The sequence below is a fragment of the Amblyomma maculatum genome, chromosome 5 (assembly GCF_055883805.1).
Source record: "Amblyomma maculatum isolate TAMU_Amacu chromosome 5, ASM5588380v1, whole genome shotgun sequence".
NCBI classification, from domain to species: domain Eukaryota; kingdom Metazoa; phylum Arthropoda; class Arachnida; order Ixodida; family Ixodidae; genus Amblyomma; species Amblyomma maculatum.
In genome coordinates, this window is record NC_139348.1 from 91,606,445 (window position 1) to 91,630,953 (window position 24,509).

Sequence of the window (24,509 nt, forward strand, 5' to 3'; positions counted from 1 at the left end):
CTTGAACTTGTCCCAAATGCTGCTTTAAGACTTTGCTTCCTTGTCATTGTTTTTGTTGCTTACAGTGAACATAAACCGAGAGCAGTTATTTTTGAAAACACTCTTTCAGGTTATGTCAAGATTTGTCCGATGGTGAGGTAGCTTATGCAGTGGCAGAAATAGTAAATAAAATAATAATAATAATAATAATAATAATAATAATAATAATAATAATAATAATAATAATAATAATAATAATAATTGGTTCACAGGAAAGGGAAGGCACAGTATCTGTCACACTTGCTCTATGGACACCTGAACAGCTAGGAAGAGATGAAGGTGAGAGTGAAAGCAGAAAGAGAGAAAGAGGAGCCATAATATAGAATAAAAATAATGATGATAATGATGATGATGATGATGACAATAATAATAGTAATAATAATAAAGCCAGTCAAGCTTTCGTGTCTGCTGTTAGGAATAAAAATAATGATGATAATGATGATGATGATGATAACAATAATAATAGTAATAATAATAAAGCCAGTCAAGCTTTCGTGTCTGCTGTTAGTGCTAGTAAATATGTCTCTCAAGTTTGCACAGGCCTCAGGATAATGCATGTGCATCCTTTCGATCTTTTGTCTTGTCAGTAGAGTTTTGTGGTGTTCACTCAGTCTCCCGAGGCACACATGTCATCTGAATACTGGGTGCAGTGACCTCTGTGCGGTTTGCGAATAATGAAAAGTACCTGCTGGGCTGCTCGTCTGCGGATGGGAAGCTGTCCATCTGTCACCTGGATCCACCTTGCGTGCTCTACATGCTTGAGGGGCACCACGGCAAGGTCACCGGTGAGCGAGGCCCCTGTTATACCACTGTGCCTGTGTGTGAATCACGAGGAAGCTCAGCATGATTTGTTTTTGGCTCTATTGATTTGAATGATGGGAAGTGCCTGTTTCATGTAGCGTGGCAAAGACTACTGTGTGACGTCAAAGCATGTGCATGTGCAAAGCATGTGCAAAGTTCGGCATGTCCGTTTTGTGCTCAGCTTTGTTCAGTACGCAGACTAAACATTGCTGGGAATTTGTCGGGAAAATGTTTTAAGAGTTGGTTATCCATAGCAATTTGCTGTGTTGTTTATGTTCGAGGTTTGACGTGCATATCTCAGTGTATTGCAGGAATGCCTTATTTTTCAGATTATTCAAACTAACATCTTGTTGCGGTCAAGCTCTATAGAAGTCTGCATATGAAAGAGCCCATTAATTCGATCATGAATCATTTCCGCCACGAATAATTCGAACTACTTGCCGCAGCGGCGGGGTAGTCTGACTCCCGACACATGGCCAGAGAAACTCGACCATGTCCTGGGGCTTTGTCGCATCCAGAATGGGGATGAATGCAAAACCATCTAAAACAAAACCAGGGCTGTGGCCAGCGTAGTGGTCGTGGGCAGTGCGTACCTCCTCCCTATTATCCCTGTTCTATATGGACTCAAAGGCATAAAACTATCTATATTGTAAGCTAGTTAATTTGGTCCCTATTAATTTGAAAATTTGCTTGCTAATTGGCACGCTATGGACCTTGCACAGGTTAATTCAAACGTGCTGCCAAAGGAAGGCGGCATCCAGGATTGAATGACGCAGTAAGCGTCATGAAAATAGCTTTTCTCAAATCTGACCTGCCCGCTGCAGAGTCGACCGAGCACCTCTGGAGTGCACACAGCAGCGAGCGTAACGAGTAATAATAATAATAATAGCGTCTCTCATAGCCTGAGTTGCTTTGGGACGTTAAACCCCACAAACCAAACCAAACCAATAATAATAATAATAATATTATGCATTAACTGTTATACAGTAATAGAAATCTAAAAACAGTAATAGTAGTCGCACTGTTCTGATTCCAAAAGCAGGTGCTCATCACCCAGTCCCTCACTGCATAATTACGTCAAGATACAAGTGGTCCTTGTCAGCCTTCTCAGGGTCATGCAATAAGTCAAGCTTCAGATGGTCTGGAGATTTTTTCCTGTCCCTTGAAGTTTGGATTAAAATGTTTTTATTGCAATATAAATACATATGCAGTAATCTTCATCATCCATCCATGAGAAGTGTCTTTCACGGCAGGAGGGCATTTCAGTCAAGAAAAGAACACATGGGGGGCACAAACCGAAGCTCCTTCTGCGACATTTTGTGATGCGTCGTTAAGGTGGGCAAATTGACTGCGCTGCCATTGGGCAGGAAATGAGGAAGAGCATGTCGTTCAACACGATGCACTGTGATGGCGACATAGTGCTTGTCCGCACCTGCTTCTTCGAGCACTTTCTAACATGGCTGGAAATTACTAGCGGAGGTGAAAAAGTGAATGAAGCTGCTCCTCCTTCCACTCACTCATTTGTTGCTAGGCTTCGAGTGGTCCCTGTCCAACGACTTGCTGGTGTCCAGCTCCCTAGACGGCACAGTGCGGCTCTGGGACGCCCATACCGGCAGTTGCGTGCGGACGGTGCCTGACCCAGCGGGTGGTGCCATCCTGTCGTGCGTGTTCCAGCCGGCCAACAACAACATGGTGGTCGTATCCTCTGCCAAGAAAGGGGTGCACGGTTTCTCTCTGAGTTGTTATGAAGTTCCATCTCGTGGTGAACACTTGAAGGCAACTGCGGGCGCTTCTTCAATATCCCTCTTGCAGGAAGTATAAAACAACTACACCTCAGCAATCATCTGTGGGCGGAGGGGAGGGGGAGGGGGGGGGCAGCGACCTACCTATATCTACCTGTAGATATAGCCGCCTAGCTCTATATTCACCTACAGTCGAACCCGGATGTATCGAACTCGAAGGGGATCGCGAAATAATTCGATATATCGATAATTCGATATACAGAAATCAGCTTGAGACGCCGCTTGAAATCGTGAAAAATGATATATTATTTGTTACGTAATCAACACAGTCGCATAATGAACCTACCCCCCACTTTTGCCCCCGAGAATTTGAAAAAAAAAGCAAAGCGTTTGGAGGCACGTCCCTCCGTTTCGACCGTCGCATCCATAGCTGATTTATTGACAGCCCGCCAAGACGCTAGGCAGCGATGACGTCACGGCATGTTTATCTTTTGACTATACGTTTGATAGATCCAGCGGTGACACGGAGCGAACTTGGCAGAGTGTCCGTGATGGCTTGATTGCACAAGCCAGGTTCGATTTACCACGCCGTGCTTGGGGTGGGCGTAGTTCACTGCCACAAAATCATTGGAAGCGTGATAGCTGCAAATGCCGTTCGAAGCGAACAATGCTAAAAGTTGATGTCATGACCGCAGCTGATCGCACGCTTTCGTTGATTCATAGATGTAAGAATGGATGACTCTCGTAAGAAAAAAAAAAATGTTCGCAGCCGTCATGGCTTTCGCTGCGCCGCACGTTCAGCACGACAAGTAACATTATGTACAGCGTGAAAAACGAAGACAGGGGAAGAAACACACAAACAAACAAGCACTTGATTGTTTGCATGTTTCTTCCCCAGTCTTCGTTTTTTGCGCTCTGCATAATGTTGAACGTACAGCAACTCGCCCAGTTTTCAGTTCTGCTGATGACAATTAAGGACGACTCTCACAAAAGAAAAAAAAAAAAAAAAGATTATGGCTTTTTAACGTCTCCAGCCGTCATAGCATATGTTACGCCGCATGTTCATCACGACGGCAAAGATGAACGACTCCCGCAGCAAAAAAAAAAAAAAAAAAAAAAGCCGTTTCTGCATTCGCAGCCGCACACGTGCAGCACAACGACGCGAGACGCGCCAAGGGCGCGCATCACACGTCAGCCGCCGCTCGCAGAGCGTTCACAAGTTCACAACACACGCTGGAGAAAGCGCCTGTCGCGGGCTGAGCTGGCTTGTCTGCTCGTGCGTGGTGCGTGCTGCTGCGAAGAAGACTGGGAAACAGAGAGGAAGGGGAGAGATAAAACTCGACAGAAGAGTGGGCACATCCTTGCGCTTCGCTCTATTGTGTTTTTTCCCTCTCCTGAACACCACTGCTGCATTGGCTCTCTCATTGCTTCACGCACATGGCTTGAAAACGTCACGCGGCAAACTGCTGATGATGCGATCGTCTTTGGGGAAGGCGCACCGCGTCCAATGCATGGTGCGGAGTTCGATATATTGAACGACCGGTGAAATTGAGTTCGATATATGACGCAGCTTTCCTATGCTTTTGCATGGGATTTTCAAGGGGATATTCCGTGAGTTCGATATAACCAAAACTCGAAATATCCGGGTTCGATATATCTGGATTCAACTATTTTCATGGTGGATATAGGTAGTGGCTAATGAAAAACGTTGAACATAATTTGAGGAGCATGCAGTCAGCTGTAGAAAGGAAAATGATAGATGCAGCATTGAGAGACAATAGAGCACAGTAGGTAAGACAACAAATGCAAGTCGGAGGTATCCTGGTCCGAATCGAGAAGAAGTGGGTATGGGCAGGGATGTATTGTTAATGCTCCTTTTCTGATGCTGTGGACTGAGTGGTAGTGGACTAGCTTTTAAGAGAATGGAAATGCAACACGTATTGTCAGGGAGTTTGTTAGATAAGGTTTTAAGACTTTTCCAGGCATTATATGGCCACAGCTGCAGTAGGAATAAGTGGGAGGCCTGTGGCACGCAGTGGATATACATATAGGTAGGCTGCTGATGACGATGACACGGAAGAATATGTTGAGGAAAACTGCCTCCCGAGATATTCTGTGCAAGGTGTAGCATGTGACACAAAGTGCATGGGATGCGAGTGCTCTGTTGGGCACGTTTTGGATCCCTTTCCCATGACGCAACAGCTTACATGTTCCTTGACACCATGGCTCCTGCCAGACGGGGAACGACAGGGGTCTCGTCCAGGTGCTCAACATTTCAACTGGCATCTACCTCAAGGTCAGTAGCCTCCCTTGACATTGTACTTCCTAAACAACTTGCTTACAGACCACAGTTCTCCACTATCTCCTCCCCCCCCCCCCCCCCCACCAATGGTAATCTTTTACGTGAAGTGTGCATACAGCTCGTTCTACTGAAAAGCTGTTGCCGTAACCCGAAATGAGAAAAACAGTGTCGTAGAAAATACGAGCTTGATTTGGTATCAAAGTTGTGACGTAACAGCACTTTGTGCAACATTCAGAGTGGGGCCGCACCTTTTCGCTTCCCATTTTGGCATCCATCTGCTAGTTGTGCTAAGGGCTAGTTTGTGATAGAGATTCAAAATGGTGACATATGTATACAGTAAAAGCCCGTTAATTCGAACTTCACGGGACCGGGAAAAAAGTTCGAATTATCCGATGTTCGAATTATCGAAGGGCCTCGAAAAAATTGACCAAAACCGTTTGTACTACGGTAAATGTACCGTATTTAGTCGCGTAACGAACTCGCTCGCATAATGAACCCACCCAGCCCCGATTTGTGCCTACGAATCTGAAAAAAAAAAAAATAATAATAATAATAAAGGCATCAGTCGTTAGCGCGTCCCTCTGTTTCGCGCCTTCACGGTCCACAAAACATTTCTTGGCAGTGCGCCAAGATGCTGCGCGGCGATAACGGCGTGTTTATCTTTTGACTTCAGCTCGGGCAGGGGGGAGGAAAGCGAACTTGGCAAAGTGCCAGCGCTTATCAGGTTGTGCAAGCCTCCTTTTCAGTATGTTCGCTTTATCATGCTATGAGCGACTTGGGCGGGCGGCGCCGTCTACTGCCACTCAAATCATCGGAGCGAACGGTGCTAAAAGCCGGCGTCATAATCGCGGCTGACTCGCGTGCTTCCGTTGACGACTGATGGGTGGAAGGATGGATGGCTATCGCAAAAAAAAAAAAAGTTTAACCCATAGTGCCCGTCCGAGATCATAGCCTTTTATGGGCATTGGCGGGGACCGCGCCGACAGTACTTATCCCTATTTCCAAATTAACAGGGTTGGAATTGACGAGTATTTAGTTGCGAACTACGGAGGTTGCGCAGAAGAGAGAGCAGGCAGCCGCCGCCATGCACTGACCTTGCCGTGGCCGCGTCCCCTCCCTTCAAAGCCGCCGGCCGCCACGCCGGTCATGGCGGTCATGGCGCCATTTAAGTTTTACCCACTCTTCCATGGTTTTACCTGGTTCCTTATTCTGTCCACGTTTTGGACGTGCGCAGCCTCTAATTATGCTTACCGATCGCGGAGGTGTTTCTTTACTTTTTTTTTTTTTTTTCCGCGTGATGTGCGCCAAGCCGCCCAGACGCGGCGGCGCGTAGTTCGAATTATCCGTAGCAGAACCTACTCGCGTTTGAATTAACGGGCTTTTTTATACACAGATCTCTATGGAGCTTGGCCGGACCAAGTAGTGTAGTTCGAATTATCCGAAAATTCGAATTATCGAGGTTCGAATTAACGAGCTTTCACTGTACCTCCAATGGTGTGCTGTTAATTGTAAATATAGGTGTGCACCGAGAAATGAGACAGACACTGTGTGCTTTGCCCTTCCCCCTAAATGCAACCAACCAAAGAAGTTTAACGCTTCGCCAAACTCTATACCATTCTCTCAGGGCCAAAAATTCACAGAGTGAAAAGATAGTGTCAAGGGCTTTATCTCGTCTACTCTTAAGGCAAAGCTTAAACGCCCTCCTAATTATTTTTTGTGTATGTCCTTTCGTCTGACAAAAAGTTGAGCATTAACCTGTACACCATGCCTGTAATTTGAACAAAGAAGCTTTAGTATAACTTGTCGGGCTAGTTGGTTCATAGTTAGATGCAATAAAAAGCTGTGCTAACAAGGCACGGACGAAGGAAAGGCAGGACGCACGCAAATGCAGCGTTTGTGTGCGTCCTGCCTTTCCTTCGTCCGTGTCTTGTTGGCGCACCTTTTTATTGCATTGAACAAAGAATTTGTTCTCCTAATGCAGGAATGCATTTAAAGGTTATGTTCTCACTTCCATTTATTCTTAAATAGGGTATATCTGTCCATGCTTGCTGTCCCCTTGAACCTGCATAATTGCGCTAAGGGCTGATTAATTGACGTACAGAAATGTTCATTTTATGCTCTTTGTGAGCGTTTCACGTGGTGTGTACCTTCTGAGAAGTGGCACCAGATGGTGCCACATACTGCTAGCTTGGCACGTGCCTGCCATTCCATCTGCTGTCACGCTGTATGATAGCACAACGACGAAAACCGTTAATATTGTTGTGCCTGTACTGTTGTCCAGATTTCTTTCACTACTTTATCATCCAATGGCCAACCCAAACTCTTAAGGGGTGCACATTTGGTGACACCTTAGTGCCATCTAGGTACTCTGCACTTGTTCAACAGGTTATTCATGCTTGACAGCAAACGTGCTCATTGGCTGCAGTCCCGCTGGTTGCAACTAGAGTTACTAATATAGATTAGTAGCAGCTACTCTAGTTGCAACTGCCACAGATATTTTCTTTGCTCTTGAGATGAACATTTCATCTCTTTGGAGGTTGCGCTCGCATGCTGTCTTGCTGTCTGTTAAGAACATGGGTCAATGTGCATGCATTCCTCCATTGTGGTGGTAATGTAATGCTTCTGTCACATGGTCATTTCGAAGGCCTTCAGACCGATAGTCTATCAACTCGAAGGCATTTGAGCGCTGCTACACGTGTAGTTCAACGACCATTGAGTCGATAGTGTATCGAGTCAGCGGAGCAGCTCAGAACTCTGTCGAGATCTTGAAGGCCTTCGAGTGGTGGTTGTGTGCACTCTTGTACATGGAGCGGTTTTAACAATACCAATACCAGTGCATGAATGCCTTTCAGCTTCTCGTTTCCAAGAGTCAATAATATTGTAACGAATAGTAATTTTGTACTTAATCTTTTGGAGGTGAAAATAGTAGACCCATTGCTTACATGCATTGCTTACAGGCGAGGGCGGCACCATAACACATCAGTGTGAGATGATGTAATCTCCTCGACGGCGATCGAGCATGCCATGTAGCAGCGGCACAATCGTAAGCCACGTGACAGGGTTATAAGCTAGCGTGAATTACATCACTTGTCTTTTATACATTGCTGGCTATTTTGTGCTGTTAAAGCACAGCCACTTCTGTGGTTATATCAGCACGGTCACTTGGAATAATGCTGGTAAAAAAATCATTGTGACAGCTGAATGGATTGGTCTTGCAGGTTGGCGTGAAGGTATTTGTGGTGGTGTAAATCAGATTGTAGAGGTATAAATCAGATTATAGACATTGATTAATTGGTTATAATACACGGTGCAGTTACTTAAACCCTGCAGTGTAATGGCACAAGGCATGCATAAATAGTATGTGACTGGCACTGGTCAGTATCGTCTCGCTTTTGTAACATCAATGCAGCTTCTGTCATTTTTGTGCCTGTCGTCCTTGTTACTGCTGCATTGCCTCGTTAATTTCAGAGGGGTTTATGGTCAGCTTCGCTTGCGCTAGCTTCACCTGCATCTACCATCCATTCATTTATTTCCTGTTTGCCTGTTAATTAAAACAAACTGCATGTCAAAGCTCGAACCTAACAGCTGTTTCTACTTATTCCAAAACATTGCTAAGAAAACAAACCCATGCGTAAGGGGAAAATAGCCAGCCCATAAAGAAAACCTGTGCAGCACTCCTAGAGTTCCACAAAATGCGTCCACTGTGGTCTTTGTGCAGGGTGGTAGCAGCCAGACGACCGGCTGCGTGCTTTGCTTGACCTTCGACCCCACGGGCAAGCTTCTCTGGGCTGGAGATGATCGGGTGAGATCACTGTTTGTGGTGGCACAGCTGTTGCACGACGAGAATGCATGAGAAAGCTGTTTGAGTGTGTTACATCTTGTGTTATATTTGCTTGCGTTTAGGTTAGCCTTGCTGTCTAAAATTGCTTGACAGTGTGTAACGTGACAGCGGTTAAACAATCTGTCACGTTACACACTGTGTTACTGTGTGCTGCTCTTGAACGCGACACATAACTGTAAGCATGAGTTGACAGCTTGCGTCAGTTTTGGCTGGCAAAAGTGTTCTAATATATATATATTTTTTTTATTTTATCTTATATTCTCGGAGTTGTGGATGTAAGCGGTTTTACCTAAGTGACGTGTTGACTTACTGGGCAAGTTCAAATATGGTATTGCTGAGTGCTATGGTTGTCCGCTTATGATCTCTGCTGTGAAGTTTGCTGGCTTCTTATGTTTATCACCATTTATACCGATCAGCAGCAGTTTCTCTTTCTTAAGAAAATCAGAGCCAGCAACCTTGTTGGGCATAAGTAAGCACTAGCGAGAACTTTTCTTGGAAAATCTGAAGAGGTGACATGCTCTCCTGGTGGAGTGTAGGTGGAATGCAGCATCGCTTACCTGGATTATTTCTGTTCACCCTTAGGTGATCATAAGCTACATTTCTTGCCAGTGGAACTGGCAGGTGAAGACAGCCTGAAGTATGTTTTTTTGCTATGTGTTTTAGTTTGTGACGTCTGTACACTGTAGCTGATGGATTTGTGCACTCTGTTTGGGCACTGTTTTGCCTGTGTGACACTCTGTCCAGTGATTTTCTCTGACCAACCGGACATTCTGTTTGGCGCAGGGTTACATTGTGTCCTACCTGTTTGACCTGCCCACTGGGAAGCTGACCAAGGGAAAACGGTGAGCTACAATTTACTTTAAGCTGGAGGCATTGGCCTTGGGAAAAGCTCCAGCCATATCGAATAATAATAATAATTGGCTCACAGGAAAGGAAAGGCGCAGTATCTGCCACCCTTGTTCTGTGGACACCTGAACCGAGCTGTAGAGGGAGGGAGGAAGGTGGGAGTGAAAGTGGAAAGAAGGAAAGACGAGCCTTAGTGGAGGGCTAGGGATAAGTTTCGACCATTTGGGATCTTTAACATGCACTGGCATCGCACAGTACACGGATGCCTCTTCGTTTTGCCTCCATCGAAATGAAGCGCCGGCGGTGGGGTCAGATACTGGGATGAAACGAGTGCCAGTGTAAATAAAGGCTCGCTTCTTGAAGGAAGAAATTCGCTTCCAAGAGATCTGCATTTAAATTGTTGTTATTTTATCTAGAATGAGCTTAGCCAAGAACTGCTTGTAGAGCATAGTGACGGACCTCAGACGTGTCCTTGTTGGCTGTCCTTCATATGTCCAGCTTGATTCAGGTCTTGTCCCCTTTTTTTTGTAGACAGATGTGCTTCTGCAGGGTAGTAGTGGATATCGTGTTCATTCTCTTTTTGGCTGCAAAGGAATCTGATAACTTTTTGAGCAAATGCAGCAGTCGACAATGGCAACAGAAAAAATAATGTACAGTGGTCCTAAGCATGCTCACAGTTTTGCAACCACAGGGGACAATTTAAGCCTTCGATTTTTCTGTACTGCACTTTCAATGGAAAGGGGAGCTGCTGTTTTGTATTTCAGTCTTTTATCCTAACTTTTCTTTTATCGTAACAGCAGCTTACTATATTTAGAAGTATTTCCAGTGTAGAGGTAGTTACAGAGTGAATCTTCCCATTTTAGAGGTGTAATCATGCTCAGGTAGATATCGTTTGTGATTATTGCCTTAAAGTGAAGTGTAGGGTCGTCTTGGACATTTGTCAGAGTACAGAGTACCTGGCTTGTTATAGGTGTGGCCACGGCCATTCCAAGCATCACTGTCTGTTTGCATTAGTGAAGAGGGTCTAGTGTTGTGGGCAATGGTCTGCTAGACACACAGGCACCACAATCATTTATGGGACTTCTGACCTTGGTGCATCTTCACTAATTTACTAATTTACAGAGAAAATTTACACATTTAAGACATGATATCCCTGGCACGAATGTTCGCCCAAATTTTTAGTACCATGAAGACGTTGCGATGTTTCGTTTGTTGTTTTCTTAGCGTGCAGTTTATGTTGACATATAAAATGCACTGAGCTGCTTGTAAGCTATTGCGGTGCGTTGTCTATAATGCATGTCTCCATTCATGCGTGCCTTTTTCATGCTATTCACCTAAATGTGTCCATAGCAAAGAAGGTAGGGCAAGTTTGCACAAATGCACAATGAACAACAGCACAGTGGAACAGTAACGGAAGGGTGGAAATGGGGTGGGAGAAGGGCTGACTTCAACTGAGCACTAATATGATTACAGATAGATTTGTACTTGATGGACCACTTTAAAACACAATAACAAAAGCAAAACTCAGCAAACATGGTGCTCAGCCAAAAACGCAGTGTGCAGTTCAAAAAAGAAAGGCAACAAAACTATTGTTCATCACCAATATGCAAAAGAATGCACCCCTGAGTATATTTATGTTGCTGTATGCCAAGCTAAGCAGTCGTTACAAGATCTAATTACTTTTGGTTTGGTTTATGGAGTTCAGCATATCAAAGTGACTCGGGCTTTGGTAAACAACAGTTGATGGGCAACTGACACAGGTATCCATAGTGATGTGAATGTGAAAAGCTTTCACTGTTTCCCTGGCCAGGTGGTCCTTATGTTTGAAAAGGGAACCATCTTAGCTGATAGTGATAGAAACGAGTTTAAATGGGGGTGCATTCTGCTGCAGTCCAGTGTTGATTAGTATTTTTTGTTTTCTTTATTTTTGGACGCATTTGCTGTATTGTTGCCAAGGTGCTTTGTTTGTCTAGTTTTGACTTGCTTTCGTTTCCTGTAGTGGTCATTTGCATATAGGTCTTGCTTTTCCTGTGTTAAACCTCAGTAAACGTCTGTGTCCCCTATGTCGTTTCTTTTATCCATGTTCCAGTGCACTGTTGTCGACCATAAACGAGTACACTGCCACCTAACCTGTGCCACCATGGTGGCAGCAGAGCGTGTTTCACAAAATGAGATGGAAGTGAAGCCATATGCCTGGCATTGGTGTGCAGGATGGTGGTGGCGGAGAACTGTCCCATCACGTGCCTCTCTGCCCGTCAGTGGGCCAGCCGAGAGGCCAGGGATCCCTCAGTGCTGGCCAACTGTGGACTCATCAATGCCCTCATTCTCTACAGGTGGGAGAAGAGCCAACTCTCTATTACTTGCAAGCACCGTGCAAGACGGGTGTGGTTGGTGGTGGTTTGTACGCCAGGCATCGCAAGTAGCCCCGCATCGTTAGCATATTCCTTAAGTTACAGACCTTACATTCCTCTGGTTTTTGAAAAGGATGTAGCTATCATTGTAAGGCCTGTTACAATAAACCTGTGTAACAGGAAACAAAAAAGAAATGTTTGGTTTGGTTTAGTTTATAGAGTTTCATGTCCCAAAGCAACAAATGCTATGAGAGACACCATACTGGAGGGCTCCGGAAATATCCACCACCTTGGTTTCTTTAACGTGCACTGGCATTGTGTAGCACATGGCTGCCTAAATTCTCGCCTTCATTGAAAAGCGGCCGCTGCAGCCGGGATTCGATCCCGTATTCTTGGCACAGCATTCGCGCACCCCAACCGCTGCGCCACCACGGCAATGTGCAAATCATGTGTGAGGGTGGAATAGAGCACAAAAATGGGAGAACCCTTCTGTCACCCGCAAAACAATAACAACTACTACTACTACTAATAATAATAATAATGTATATAGTTGGCGCTTATTATTTGATGCATATTTCTAACATAAGAGTACATTTTCTAAGTTAGAGATTCTTGGGGGGGGGGGAAGGAAAGCAGTGAAGCTGACACTGTACCAATGCCAACAACGATGAAGCTCTTCAGGCTGGCCCTGCTGGCAGCTGGTGCTTTTAGCCCGACCTTCTGCTCCACAGCTTCATCAGTGACCTTCAAATGTCCTTGACTCCGGCGCTTTTCTTTATTCCCAGTAGGCCACCCTTGATTTGATGGAGGCGCTGGGTTCTTATTGTGAGAAATTCTTGAGGTGTGTCCAGGTTCCAAGAAGCTTCCATAGATGATCGCAGCTATTCCAGCAATGGAGTGAGAAACCACGCAGTAAGCAGTATGCAAGGTGGCGATTTTGTGACTGAACTACAGTCGAACCCTGCTACAATGAAACGGACGGGACAGGCGACAAATTCCGTTGAAGCGAAAATTTCGTTGTGGCAAAACCTGGCCAAAACGGTTTCAAATTTGACTGCACACTTCACAAACGCCATTTATTTTCTGAAAAAAAGCCGGTTATCTTCGTTTTCCTCTGTCCGTTGGATATCAGTGCCGTGGTGCGATGCTGCATCGCGATGTCGTCGTGGGCGCCAATGAAATTGCGAATGACGTCAAATGCGCCCGTCGCTTCCAGCGCGGGAGGCGGAGCCAATGCATCTTGTGCGTCACTCTCTGCATCTCACGACGCATGGTTGTGGCGAACCTCAAGCTTCAAAATTGGTGCAGTTGGAGATGCCAAATTCCGCTGCAACGTCACCTTTTTTTTTCTTTTTTTTCTGCCACTTTTAGCCTCGCTAATTATTCGAGCCTTCATCTCCAAATAAACGGACGTCCGCTTTGTTGCCGTGCTCCTATTGAGCGCGCAAAACGTACACAAGCAGAAATAAAGGATCAGATGAATGGGGCAGCGTTGCGTGACCGCGTGCTTCGTTGCGCCTTCAATCACGTGATCTACAGTGAATACGAATTGGCTGTGACTCAGGCTCGGCAGAGGACACCTGCACCTTGTCGCAAGGTGATCAACAAAATTGTCATCACTGCCTAACAATGACGTTCCTTTTATGAGTTTGCTTACAAGCATGAACACTTTTTTGGTGAAGCGAGAACAAGCCTGAAATCTGGTTCGCTGTGGGGGAGAACTTAACTTTGTTGCATTGACTTCTGTGTTGTGCTGACGGGGGATTAAAGATATTTCATTGAAGCAGTGTTCGTTGTAGTGGGGTTAAACTGTATTGCTCGAGGGACGTGCTAAGTAAAGTGGCAGGCGTGCTGTGTACCTTATCGACCTCTGGAAACAAGAAACAACATGCTTCCTGCGAAAAGTGTGCTGTGCTAGTCAAGGCAATGCAAGGCCACTGCAATACGTCCAGTGCAGTGCAATAAAGGTGGGCCTTCATTACTGTAACTTCCCCAGCACCTTTGTGCAAAGGAAGCCAGCTTGCTGGGTGTGTTTTCTAGCCCAAAAACTTTTTTTTTCTTTTTTTTTTTTATTTTTCCTACCTTTACTCAAGAGTGCCTCATGTAAGACACTCTGCACACACCTTTGCACAGAGTCATCGTGAGAGCAGTTTCTCTAAACGTTCATTTTAACCGAAGGATACACGAGACAGTTTGTGTTAGGCCGATATCTTTACATTGAGTCTGAGAAACCAACCAAATGTTGTTTGCCTCGTGCTAGAATTTATCTTAACCAAGTGTGTTCTAATGGAAACTACAGCTGTATTTCTAGCGCAATGTTCTTAATATTTCGCTGCAGTTAATGATGCCAAAGCATGTGCACGTTTAGCCAACATGCTTTGAGGCACCTGTGGCTTTCCATCTCTTTTGCATGGGCAGTTCTAGGTTTTGTAAAGTGTTATCGTCCACGTAAGTGCATTAGCACATCCCCCCCACTCTCCCAATCGTAAAGCCACGAAAGGGATGTGCCACAACTTCACTGCATGGAAGCACCGATGATGTGCCACTCTGGATGTGGTGAGGCTGTGCTTCAAAGTTGCTCATTTCACTACTTGAAGAAGCCTCAGCAGTTTTGTGGCAAACTTGTTTGCTTAGAGTTCTTGGGAATATACCGTGGTCGGTACTGCCCGACATCAGGCATTGTGAGTTCTCTCAATGGGGAGCAGTAGTATAGTTTCTGGCTTCCACTTGCCATTGTTATGAAGGGACATGTCATGGTGTGCGACTGTTTTCTTTACCTTATCCTAATCAAACTAACAAGAATTGTTCTACTCTCAGCCTGCTTGTATCTATGAATGTGCATACTCACAAGTTGAGTGTTGAACCATGGGAGACGTGTTTTTATGCATTGCCGCTTAGGGATTCTATGTCTCTGCAGTGTGCAGGGTTCAGACGGCAGCCTGTCCCTGAAGCGAAAGTTCTACGTCAAGCACCGCCTGCGAACACCCGTGCGCAGTTCCTTCTGCCCCATCATGTCCTTCCGACAGGGGGCGTGCATCGGTGAGTTTTTTACCTTGCACCACCATCACCAGCTGAGGCTAGTGTGCCAGCTTAGCTAGGCTAGAAGACAGAGTGACTCTGTTTGTCAAAATGCTCCCGTCTCTTGACCATCAGTAGCTGAGGCTAGTGTGCGTGCTTAGCTAGGCTAGAAAACAGAGTGACTCTGTTTGTCAAAATGCTCCCGTCTCTTGTTTATGATCTGGCTCTCGGGGGCCTCTGCCACTGATACCCGATTATGCCCACCAGGGCCGACGTCTGGATATCCTATAGTGTAGACTTTCAAAAAACACGCCTGCACCTCTTCTGGTGTTGACCACCTTTGGAATGTTATGATCTTGCATCTGACTGCCTTATCTGCATTGCCCGCTATCTGTCTCCTAATATCGAGAGCACAATGCATGCAGCCTGACCATCATCTGTGTCCATCATCTGTTGGAAATTTTACAAGTGAAGTTAAAATGGAAGAGGCTTCTTTTTTTTTCCCCTGTTGATAATAGGGTTGCTCTTTCATGTCATAGTCGAGCAATGTTCCAGGCAGGGTGTCACAGTCTGTACAGGATCCAGGGAGGCTACCCTACTTAGTTCTTGGCTGCACGCTGTCATGTTCTACAGTCAAACCCACTTATAACAATACCGGTTTTAATAATCTATTGGATATAACAATAGGCAGCCACTGCACCATCAGGCTTGGCATGTGTTCTATAGTAAAATAAGCCACTTATTACAATGGTGTCGTATTATATTATTGGTTATAACAATCAAATATGGTCACTGAAAGTCAACAAAAATGCGGAAACGCAGCGACCATAAAAGCATGCGCGTGCATGGAGACGCCGACAACATCGATGCAGTGACAATAATAGTAAAAAAAAAGAAATCGGGACAGAGCACGTCTAGCCAATGCTTTGGTTGAGTGCGACGGGGAAGCTTGCATGCCGCGGAGACGCTGGGGAGGATGAAGTGCTTCCTCACGAGGAGGAGGAGGAAAGGTGTGAGGCACTGCTAGGCACGGCCATTCTGAAGGAGAGCTTTAAGCGCTCCCCCTCAAGACCGCCCGTGGACTAGGCAGGGAACCCGTGTCCCCCCTGCCTCTGCACGGTGGAGCAGTCCATCCTGAAAGTGCGCTGACCGTGGTGCACTGCACTGTCCTCTTCTGTTGGCTTTGTCCTGGCCGCTACTTCACGGTTGCACATGTTTTGTGGCAGGCATGCAGCAGCGTTTGTGCACGCGTCTTTCATACATGGTTTTCCTAGTATGCCATCATTGTTGCCACGATCTTGGTGGCCCGGGATTTTTTATGAACGGCAATGGAGGATCCGCCTTCAGGCAACACGTCACAACCTGCGGAGAAAAGGAAGGAAATGGCAATACCGCTAGAAGTTAAGTGGAACATTGTACGTGAGCACAAGGACGGCGTAAAGTGCGCAACTTGGTGCGCAAGTACAGCCTGACGGAACCGACAGTGTTGACAATCATCCACTACATGCTCAAGGTCGAGAGCGAAAGCAATGCCAGTCTGCCCATGCAATGGATGACGGCCGGGAAAGGGCTAGACACAAGGCCTACAAAGGCGTAGAACAGGTACTCTACCAGGGGTTCTACACCCGTGCAGCAAACCTGCCGATCAGTGGCCCCATTTTAGTGGAAAAGGCGAAGCACTTTGCATACCTCCTGCGCAACACCGATTTCCATCCTGGTGGTGGTTGGATTCAACGGTTCAAGGAGAGACATGCAATCATCTACAAGGCAGTCATGGACGAAGCAGAATCGCTCGATGTCGACGCTAGGCAGAAGTGGCTTGAGGAAACACTGCCCTGCATCCAACAAGAATATGCAGACAGGGACTTGTACAATGGGGACGAGACTGGGCTGCTTTTCCAGATGCTGCCGTCAGACTCGCATTGTCAAAGGCGATCCCTGTAAGGGCAGCAAGCAAAGCAAATTATGCGTGACCATTTTCTTGTGTGCCAACAGGGAGAGCAGCAACAAGTGCCCCACCTTCTTCATACCATCATAATGGGAACGTACAGATGACGCGCAAACTTTTTCACGAGTGGCTGGTCGAGTTTGATCAGCAGATTCAATGCGAAAGCAGCAAAGTGGTATTGGTGCTCGACAATTGCACTATGCACCAAACAGCTCAGATGCTCTCACATGTGGTTTTTCCTCCCACCTAACACAACTACAGGTTTGCAGCCTATGGATGCAGGCGTGATTGCTTGCATCGCCAATGTGTTTTGACCAGGTTCGCACTGAACCTCGACATTTCTGTCTGAGAATGACAACTGGCGCCAGTCTTGAAAATCTCACTCCTGATGGCAGTGCAGTTCATTTTTGGAGCATGGGCGGAAGTAAGCTCCTCCACCATCATGGACTCTTTCGAGAAGGCGGGCTTCTTTGGGAATGCCTGTGACACGGAAAGTCGCAAAGCTCCTGCCGACGCAGCGATGACCCAACTTTGGTCCACAGTGAGTAGTAGTGACTGTGACGCGTCGGGACTTGAGAACTTTTCACATGCCGACGATACAGTCGCGACAGATAAGGCTATCATCGCACCAGTCACTGGCGCGGAGGACTGTGACAGTAGCGACGACGACAAACCTGAACCTGTGCAGGTTGCGTCTCATTAGGAGGGTTTGAGAATGGTTGACTCCCTGCTGGACTTTGTTTTTGCTAAGAACCTTCCAATGCACAATGTTCAGCAGTTGGACGCCCTGTAGAAAGATGTCGGTCAGATTGCCGTGAAACAGACGACACTTACGGACTTTGGGTTTCTTCCAGCTACGAAATAAAAAGTGTAAGCTACCTCGTCCTCATTAAATGTGTAGTTTATAATGTTTTCTTTGTTTTTTTTGGCCTAGCCCAGTTACAATGATATTTCTATGCACTTCAATATTGTTATAAGTGGGTTTAACTGTATAAGTTCTTCTTAATGTGGTTACAGCACGTGAACGAGAATTAAAATGAACCACGCAGCTCTGAAGCTATTGAAAATGTTTCGAGTATACAGTCGAACTCGGATATATCAAACTCGAAGGGGATCACGAAATAGTTCGACATATCTATATCGATAATTCGATATACAGAAATCAGCTTGAGACGCAACTTGCGATCATAAAAAATGATACCGTATTTGTTGTGTAATCAACTTACTCGCATAATGAACCCACTCCCCACTTTTGCCCCCGAGAATTTGAAAAAAACAGCATTCAGTGGCGCATCCCTCTTTCTGACCGTCGCATCCACAGCTCATTTATTGGCAGCGCGCTAAGATGCTGCACAGCGATAACGTCACGGCGTGTTTAATTTTTTTACTATACTTTTCATAGATCCTGCAGTGGCAGGAAGCTAACTTGGCAGAGTGCCCGTGATGGCTTGATTGCACAAGCCTGGTTCGATTTATCGCACCGCGCTTGGGGCGGGCGTAGTCCACTGCCACAAAATTATTGGAAAACGTGATAGCTGCAAATACCATTTGAAGTGAACAATGCTAAAAACTGGTGTCATGATCGCAGCTGACCATGTGCTTTTGCTGATTCATAGATGCAAGAATCAATGACTCTCGCACAAGAAAAAAATAATAATAAATCTGCCGCTTCTTAACGTCCACAGCCGCCATAACTTACGCTGCGCCGCACGTTCAGCATGACAAGTAAGAGCAATTCTCGCAAAAGAAAAAAAAATTGCTGCTGCACATTCAGCACGATGGCAAGAATAAACGACTCTTGCAAAAAAATATATGTATATCTGCCGCTTCTTAGCGTCCGCAGCTGCTGTAGCTTACGCACGTTCAGCACAATGACGCGAGACGTGCATCGCACGTCAGCCGCCGCGTGCTGAGTGTTCACAACACACACTGGAGAAGCATCTGCCTGCCACGAGCTGAGCTGGCTTGTCCGCGCATGCGTGTTGGGTGCTGCTGCGAACGAAGACCGGGAAAGAGAGAGGGATGGGAGAGATAAAGCTCAGCAGAAGAGTGGGCACACCCTTGCGCTTCGCTCTATTGCGTTTTTCTCCTCTTTCAAACACCACGGCTGCATTGGTTCCCTCTCATTTCTTCACGCACATGGCTTCAAACGTGACGTGCTGGCGCGGCAAACGATCACTGCAGAAGCAAGCGCCTTTGGGAAAAGGGTGCGCCGTTGCTCTAGAGCAGCCGTCGCCGAACTGTGCCCTCTCATTCCTTCTGCGCGTGGCTTGAAAATGTCACGCGGCAAACGGCCGAGGGTGATGCTATCGTATTTAAGGAAGGTGCACCGCACCGTCCAATGCCTGGTGCGGAGTTCGGTATATTGAACGACCGGGAAATTGGAGTTTGGTATACGGCGCAGGTTTCCTATACTTTTACATGGGATTTTCAAGGAGATATTTTGTGAGTTCGATATAACCAAAATTCGAATTATCCGGGTTCAATATGTCGGGGTTCGACTGTAGTTTGTGCATGCAGCACGAATGGCCCATTGGAATATGGGCTAATCATCACGCACTAGTGCCTATGTGAACGCCAGAGGGATGCCTACTCCCCGAAGCACAGAGCACATACTAATAAAACAGTATTCAATGCAGTGACCGGCAGTGAGGACCAGTGCGTCAACTTCTTTGACGTGGAGCGTGCCAAGCCCCTGCTCAACAAGCTGCAGGGCCACTCCGCAGCCGTCCTGGATGTCTGCTTCAACTACGATGAATCTCTGCTTGCCTCGAGTGACGCCCAGGGCATGGTCATCCTCTGGAAGAGGTCGCCTGCCTGACCCCCCCCTGCCAACAGTCTATGCCCATGAAATGTGCCTGCAGCAACGGCTCGAGTGTTTTTCTTAGCTGTGTGCGTGACAGTCATGCGTAGCCGCTTTGAATGGCAGTGATGAAAGGACTACGAAGGATTTCCCGCACAGCAGTGAAGCACAAAGAATTCAAACCTCAAGGCAGAGGCAGGGACTGCTGTAGTAATTAAAGATGCAGCCTTATTCTCGGCTGCTGACAGGTTTTGAAGAGTTTTATCGTGAACTGCAGGCTCGTAACAGCGTTACATTCATGAAGTTAGCTTCTCTGGTATCAGTGCGTACGAAATACACATTTTTCTTTAACCTGTGATGATTGCAGACAGTCTGAGACAGCCAAGCAATATTAGTGTGTAGCTGATTATTGTGGTGTGTTGCATTCCAAGGAGCAGTGAGATGTGTGTTTTTGTTGTTGTTGGTTAAATATAAGGCACGTAACAGTCAGCTTGAATTGCCGTAATGTGTTGCAGAATAAGCTGTACAAGTCGTTATTAGTTGTTCATTCATCTTTCACACCTTCCCTTTTTTTACTATATATTATAAAGGAATTGTAGGGCTGCCTGGCAGTGCCCTCAATGCTGGCTCGATCAGCAACTTGGGGTTTTTGTTTGGTAATCTCCCACTGCACCCCAAATGTAGTATTACTGAACCAAAAAAAAAGAATTTGTATTTCAAACGAAAGGACTCAAAATTTGGGTGACACACAATTGTGGTATACGGTTCAACAGAAGTAGTATGCGAGAGGATTTAATGGCAAGTCTTTTCATGTGCAAAATCCATTAGTTCAGTATTTTAATCAGACTTTGTCACCTTTGTTGTGAGAAAATGCGTTGGATTTAAAGCACTAATAACTTACACCGTACGCACTGAACTTGCCGCCCGCATTGTGGTGTGCCACCACCGAGAATCGTATATATATATATTATGTCATCCAAATCATCAGATAACGAGAAAAAAAAAAAAAAAAGGGCAACAAGCAAGTTGTATATCCTGCGAAGTGTCATTCATCATTGTATTGGTTTTAAGTTGTTTCTTTTCCCATGCTGTAGGCTCACATGTTGAGCTAGCCCACCAGCTTGTTTTAAATGAATTATTTTACTGCTTCTCTCATAGCTGTGTGCGCTTTGTTGTACAGTGCTGTATGTATGGCTGTAAATAATTCTACCACTCACTCATTCTGTTCTTCTCTTTGGCTGCACAAACGACAGTGTTTCCTTGAAACGTGGACAAGCTGCATCATCGTTTCTTGGAAAGCTTCGTGCATTCGCTTCAACTCATGTCAACCTGTGTGGAAAGATGGTTTTGACAGTTACAGTTTGCATAGATAGAGCACGCACCTTAGTGGTCTCATGTCAACATTTGAGGTCCCAGTCTATGCTGTGTGGTCTGTTGAGGTCATTGATTGAAAGCTTAGGGTGTTACCTAGCGAGCATGTCGCCAGTTCTTTTTGTTTCATATTCACTTCATTTTATTTTGGATTTTGGGTGTTTTAGCCTTAGGAAAGCATCAAAGGTGTGCTGTTGATTACTTCTAATGCGCACATTTTCAGCTATGTATGGGGAGTCCTTTCCATTTTATTTTGTCATCAGTGCTTTAATGGGAGTGGAGGTTTTAACAATGATCGCAGAGAGCCATGGTTTCTTTGTAAATGGCTTCTTGTTCATGGGAAGCTGCTGTGTGACACTGTGGGCGGTTTTCAATTTGGTTTACTGCAAAATTAAGATCACAGTTTAGTTTCTTTGTTGCTGTCATTATGTGAAGTTTTTACAATACAAAGGAACGTCTGCTGCAAGTATACATAATGAGCTTGTGAGGCATAATTGAGTTTTACAGCAGTGTCTCTGATTGAGAATGAACGATACTCAAATAATAGTTTGAGCAATAGTCAAAAACAGTCTTTACTGACTGACTGGTGTTGGTTTGGTTTGGTTGTGGGGTTTAATGCTTCAAAGCGACTCAGGCTATGAGAGGCGCCGTAGTGGAGGACTCCAGAAATTTCAACCACCCTGGGGTTGCTTTGGTTATATGATTGAATGCTGTACTCTGGTGTAAATAACATTTAATACAAGTAGGGCTCTATTACTTGAGCAAGGTGTACAGGGGGGAATATAGAGACATTTTGAGATTTGCATTTGGTCTGTTTCCAAAGGCTTATTTTGAAATATGTACTCCTATCTTCTGGTCACGTGTGGCCTTCTGTTATTTAGTGTGTAAAAACATTTTTCCTTTCGGAAAAAATTATGTCCCACAGTATGCATGCTTCTAGTAAACATCTAATGACATTCGTTGCAAAGGCGTGGGGAAAGCATTGATAAAGTGATATAAAAACTCATTAATTAGGCCCTCGTTAATTTTTAAATCCTGTAGCAACCAACTCACCTTCCATTTCTGCCTTGGAACAGTTAAGGGGTTGGGGGTGTTGTCTGGGCAGGCAAGCTCCGTGCCATTGTCGAGTCTGTTCTCTCAGCATCGTGATCATCCACGGGTTGAAGAAAGCTTCGGCAACATATTGCATGTTTTTCCATGGCACTGGGTCTCCTTTAGCTGAGCTCTTGATCAGGCTGGTGTAGACTTGCGATATTTACTCCACTGTAATGCAGATGCGATTGTAACGCGAGGGTTTCCTTTTGCCATTACGGACCACGAGTGAAACTGTGTTGTTATTCAGTGATATTGATTCAGTTGTAGCGCAAGCGGTGATTTTCTCTGTTTTGTCGACCAGTAAAAGTTCTCTCGCTAAATCTGAGTAGAGAGGGGCGCTACATATGTGTGCGTGATATGTGGGCAATCCATTTTGCCAGCTCGCATGCAACTTTATACTACGGGGTTCACAAACTGCGCAGTGCACCATTGGGAAGACTTAAATGGATGTCATTCTGGGGACAAGGCAATCAAGGCCATTGACCTGCAATTATCTGATGTGGTGACCGGATGGTTGTAGTAGTTAGCTGCCGATCGCAAGTTTGTGGGCATAATCCTGACTACATTGGATCCACTTTATTGGAGGTGAAATGAAAAAGAAAAAAAAGTGCATATGGTTACTTTAATTGTCACAATGCCTCCTTTCTGTGAATGCTCATGATGCGCAGTGTCATTTATTGAATTTGAGATGCGGAAACGCGCACAGAAATTTCTGTGGACAATGCCAGTGCACAAAATTTGAGATCTATGATCTGATTAAAGCAGGTGGAGTAAATAACCGGCATTGTTACAGCTTACAAACTGCAGTTTTTGCTGTACAGTTTGTTTCAAAGCCGCTTGTAAATAGACTTTTGGGTTTATAACTACTGGCAGCAGAGAGATTGCCATCGGTGGTCCCGGTTTTGTAGAAATTTCTTTCAATCAGAAAGGTCACTCATCACTTGTGTATCACTTAAAGGTCACTCATCACTTGTGGCCACCCATTACTTTTTGCAGCGTGTACATATGGGTGCTAAAAGACAGCATTGCCATATTCTTTTTTTTTTTCATGCAGCTGTTTAAGACATTCCGTCCACTCTGTCAGAGCTCTGAATAAACTACTATATTCGCTGAATGATTCGCCTCACACGATGTGTCACTTGTGCATCTACCCCTTTCAACAGGGTCTCCAGAGTGAATACACATGACTTGCTAACCATTTTTTCACCACGGAATTGATCGTTGTCTGCCAATCCGACTTTACTGGAATGCAATCTAGAAGTGGCTTAAATAGATTTTTATTGCGATAGCAATACTGCGCCAGGTATTTTGTTGTTTTTTTTTCCTGCGTTTCTTTTGCTTTTTTATTTTGTGTGCCTATTGACCAGAACTAGTAGTATGTATTTGCATTATAATGTAGGGTAGCTTATAACCCCTCAATAAACTAAAAGTAGCGCCAACATGTGAAGATTGCCACCCGCCTCCTCTCCGGCGCTCTCCTTCGACGTTCGATCCTGAGTGGGTCAGATGTTTTCGCGCATTTTTTTTCTTGCTTCTTGTATTGGCTGCCTCCTTTCTTCTGGTGCAAAATGTCATAAGTTTTGCTATGGCTCACGTCTCTTTCGCACTGTATTTTTTTTTTTTAGTTGCTTCATTCGAAATGCCATGTTGCTGCGCTTTCTGGTGCAGCACACGTGGGCATGATGATAAACGGCTCTTTATAATGCCGTCAGCGAATCATGATGCGGCGAGTAAGAAGGTTTCGCGGCACCCAATCTGCCAGGCGGACTCTCAACGCATTGGCCGTGGCTCTCAGAGTTAAGAGCGCAATTACTCATTTCTAATCTAATATGCCGCCAAACAATCTGTACGGATTCGTTCAGTTTGTTGTTTTGCCATGTGCCACATGCTCTCGCATCATATTTTCCTTTACACTTTTCACGTTAGACATCTAAGTATAGAATGAAGTCCTTGGTTTTAGCTACTCAGCCGAGCTTTCTGTGGCCTTGTCTTCGTCGTGAATGTAAGATAACTGCATGTTTTGAGTGTGTTGTCGCATTCAACGAAACAGTGAAGCCTCTTAGGTGATCGGATAAAGCCACATATTTCGTGCTTTTCTTTCATTTGGTGTGCTAGTTCTTGATTTCGCACGACACGCATGCAAGTGCTGGTAGACCTGCAGCTGAAGTTGAAAAGACATGGAAGACAACTCCTGCCAAGCTTCTGAAGTTCACTGGCAGTTCACAAGCCAGTCAAAGCTGCAAAGAAACCATACACAGACTTGCTAAATTGTTCCCGTCTGCCGCCTAGTTAAAGAATACCACTCAGTTTGGCCAACGGGTGACTAACGACGGACGCACGGAAGTGAAGGAG

The 24,509-nt window shown here is 45.4% G+C and overlaps 1 protein-coding gene across 2 annotated transcripts in view; it reads left to right on the plus strand.

The window, feature by feature from the left end:
* LOC146188684 (WD repeat-containing protein 13-like) overlaps nt 1–23,204 on the plus strand; it is a 35,074-nt gene extending 11,870 nt beyond the window's left edge. For both annotated transcript variants that reach the window (XM_084603885.1, XM_084603886.1), the window contains 8 exons: nt 690–824; nt 2,372–2,538; nt 4,819–4,878; nt 8,603–8,686; nt 9,509–9,567; nt 11,782–11,904; nt 14,840–14,961; nt 19,528–23,204. In XM_084603885.1, coding sequence (XP_084460011.1) covers nt 690–824; nt 2,372–2,538; nt 4,819–4,878; nt 8,603–8,686; nt 9,509–9,567; nt 11,782–11,904; nt 14,840–14,961; nt 19,528–19,709 — 932 coding nt within the window. In that variant the 3' untranslated portion in view covers nt 19,710–23,204. The remainder of the gene's footprint in view (nt 1–689; nt 825–2,371; nt 2,539–4,818; nt 4,879–8,602; nt 8,687–9,508; nt 9,568–11,781; nt 11,905–14,839; nt 14,962–19,527) is intronic.
* Nucleotides 23,205–24,509: the final 1,305 nt, after the last annotated feature.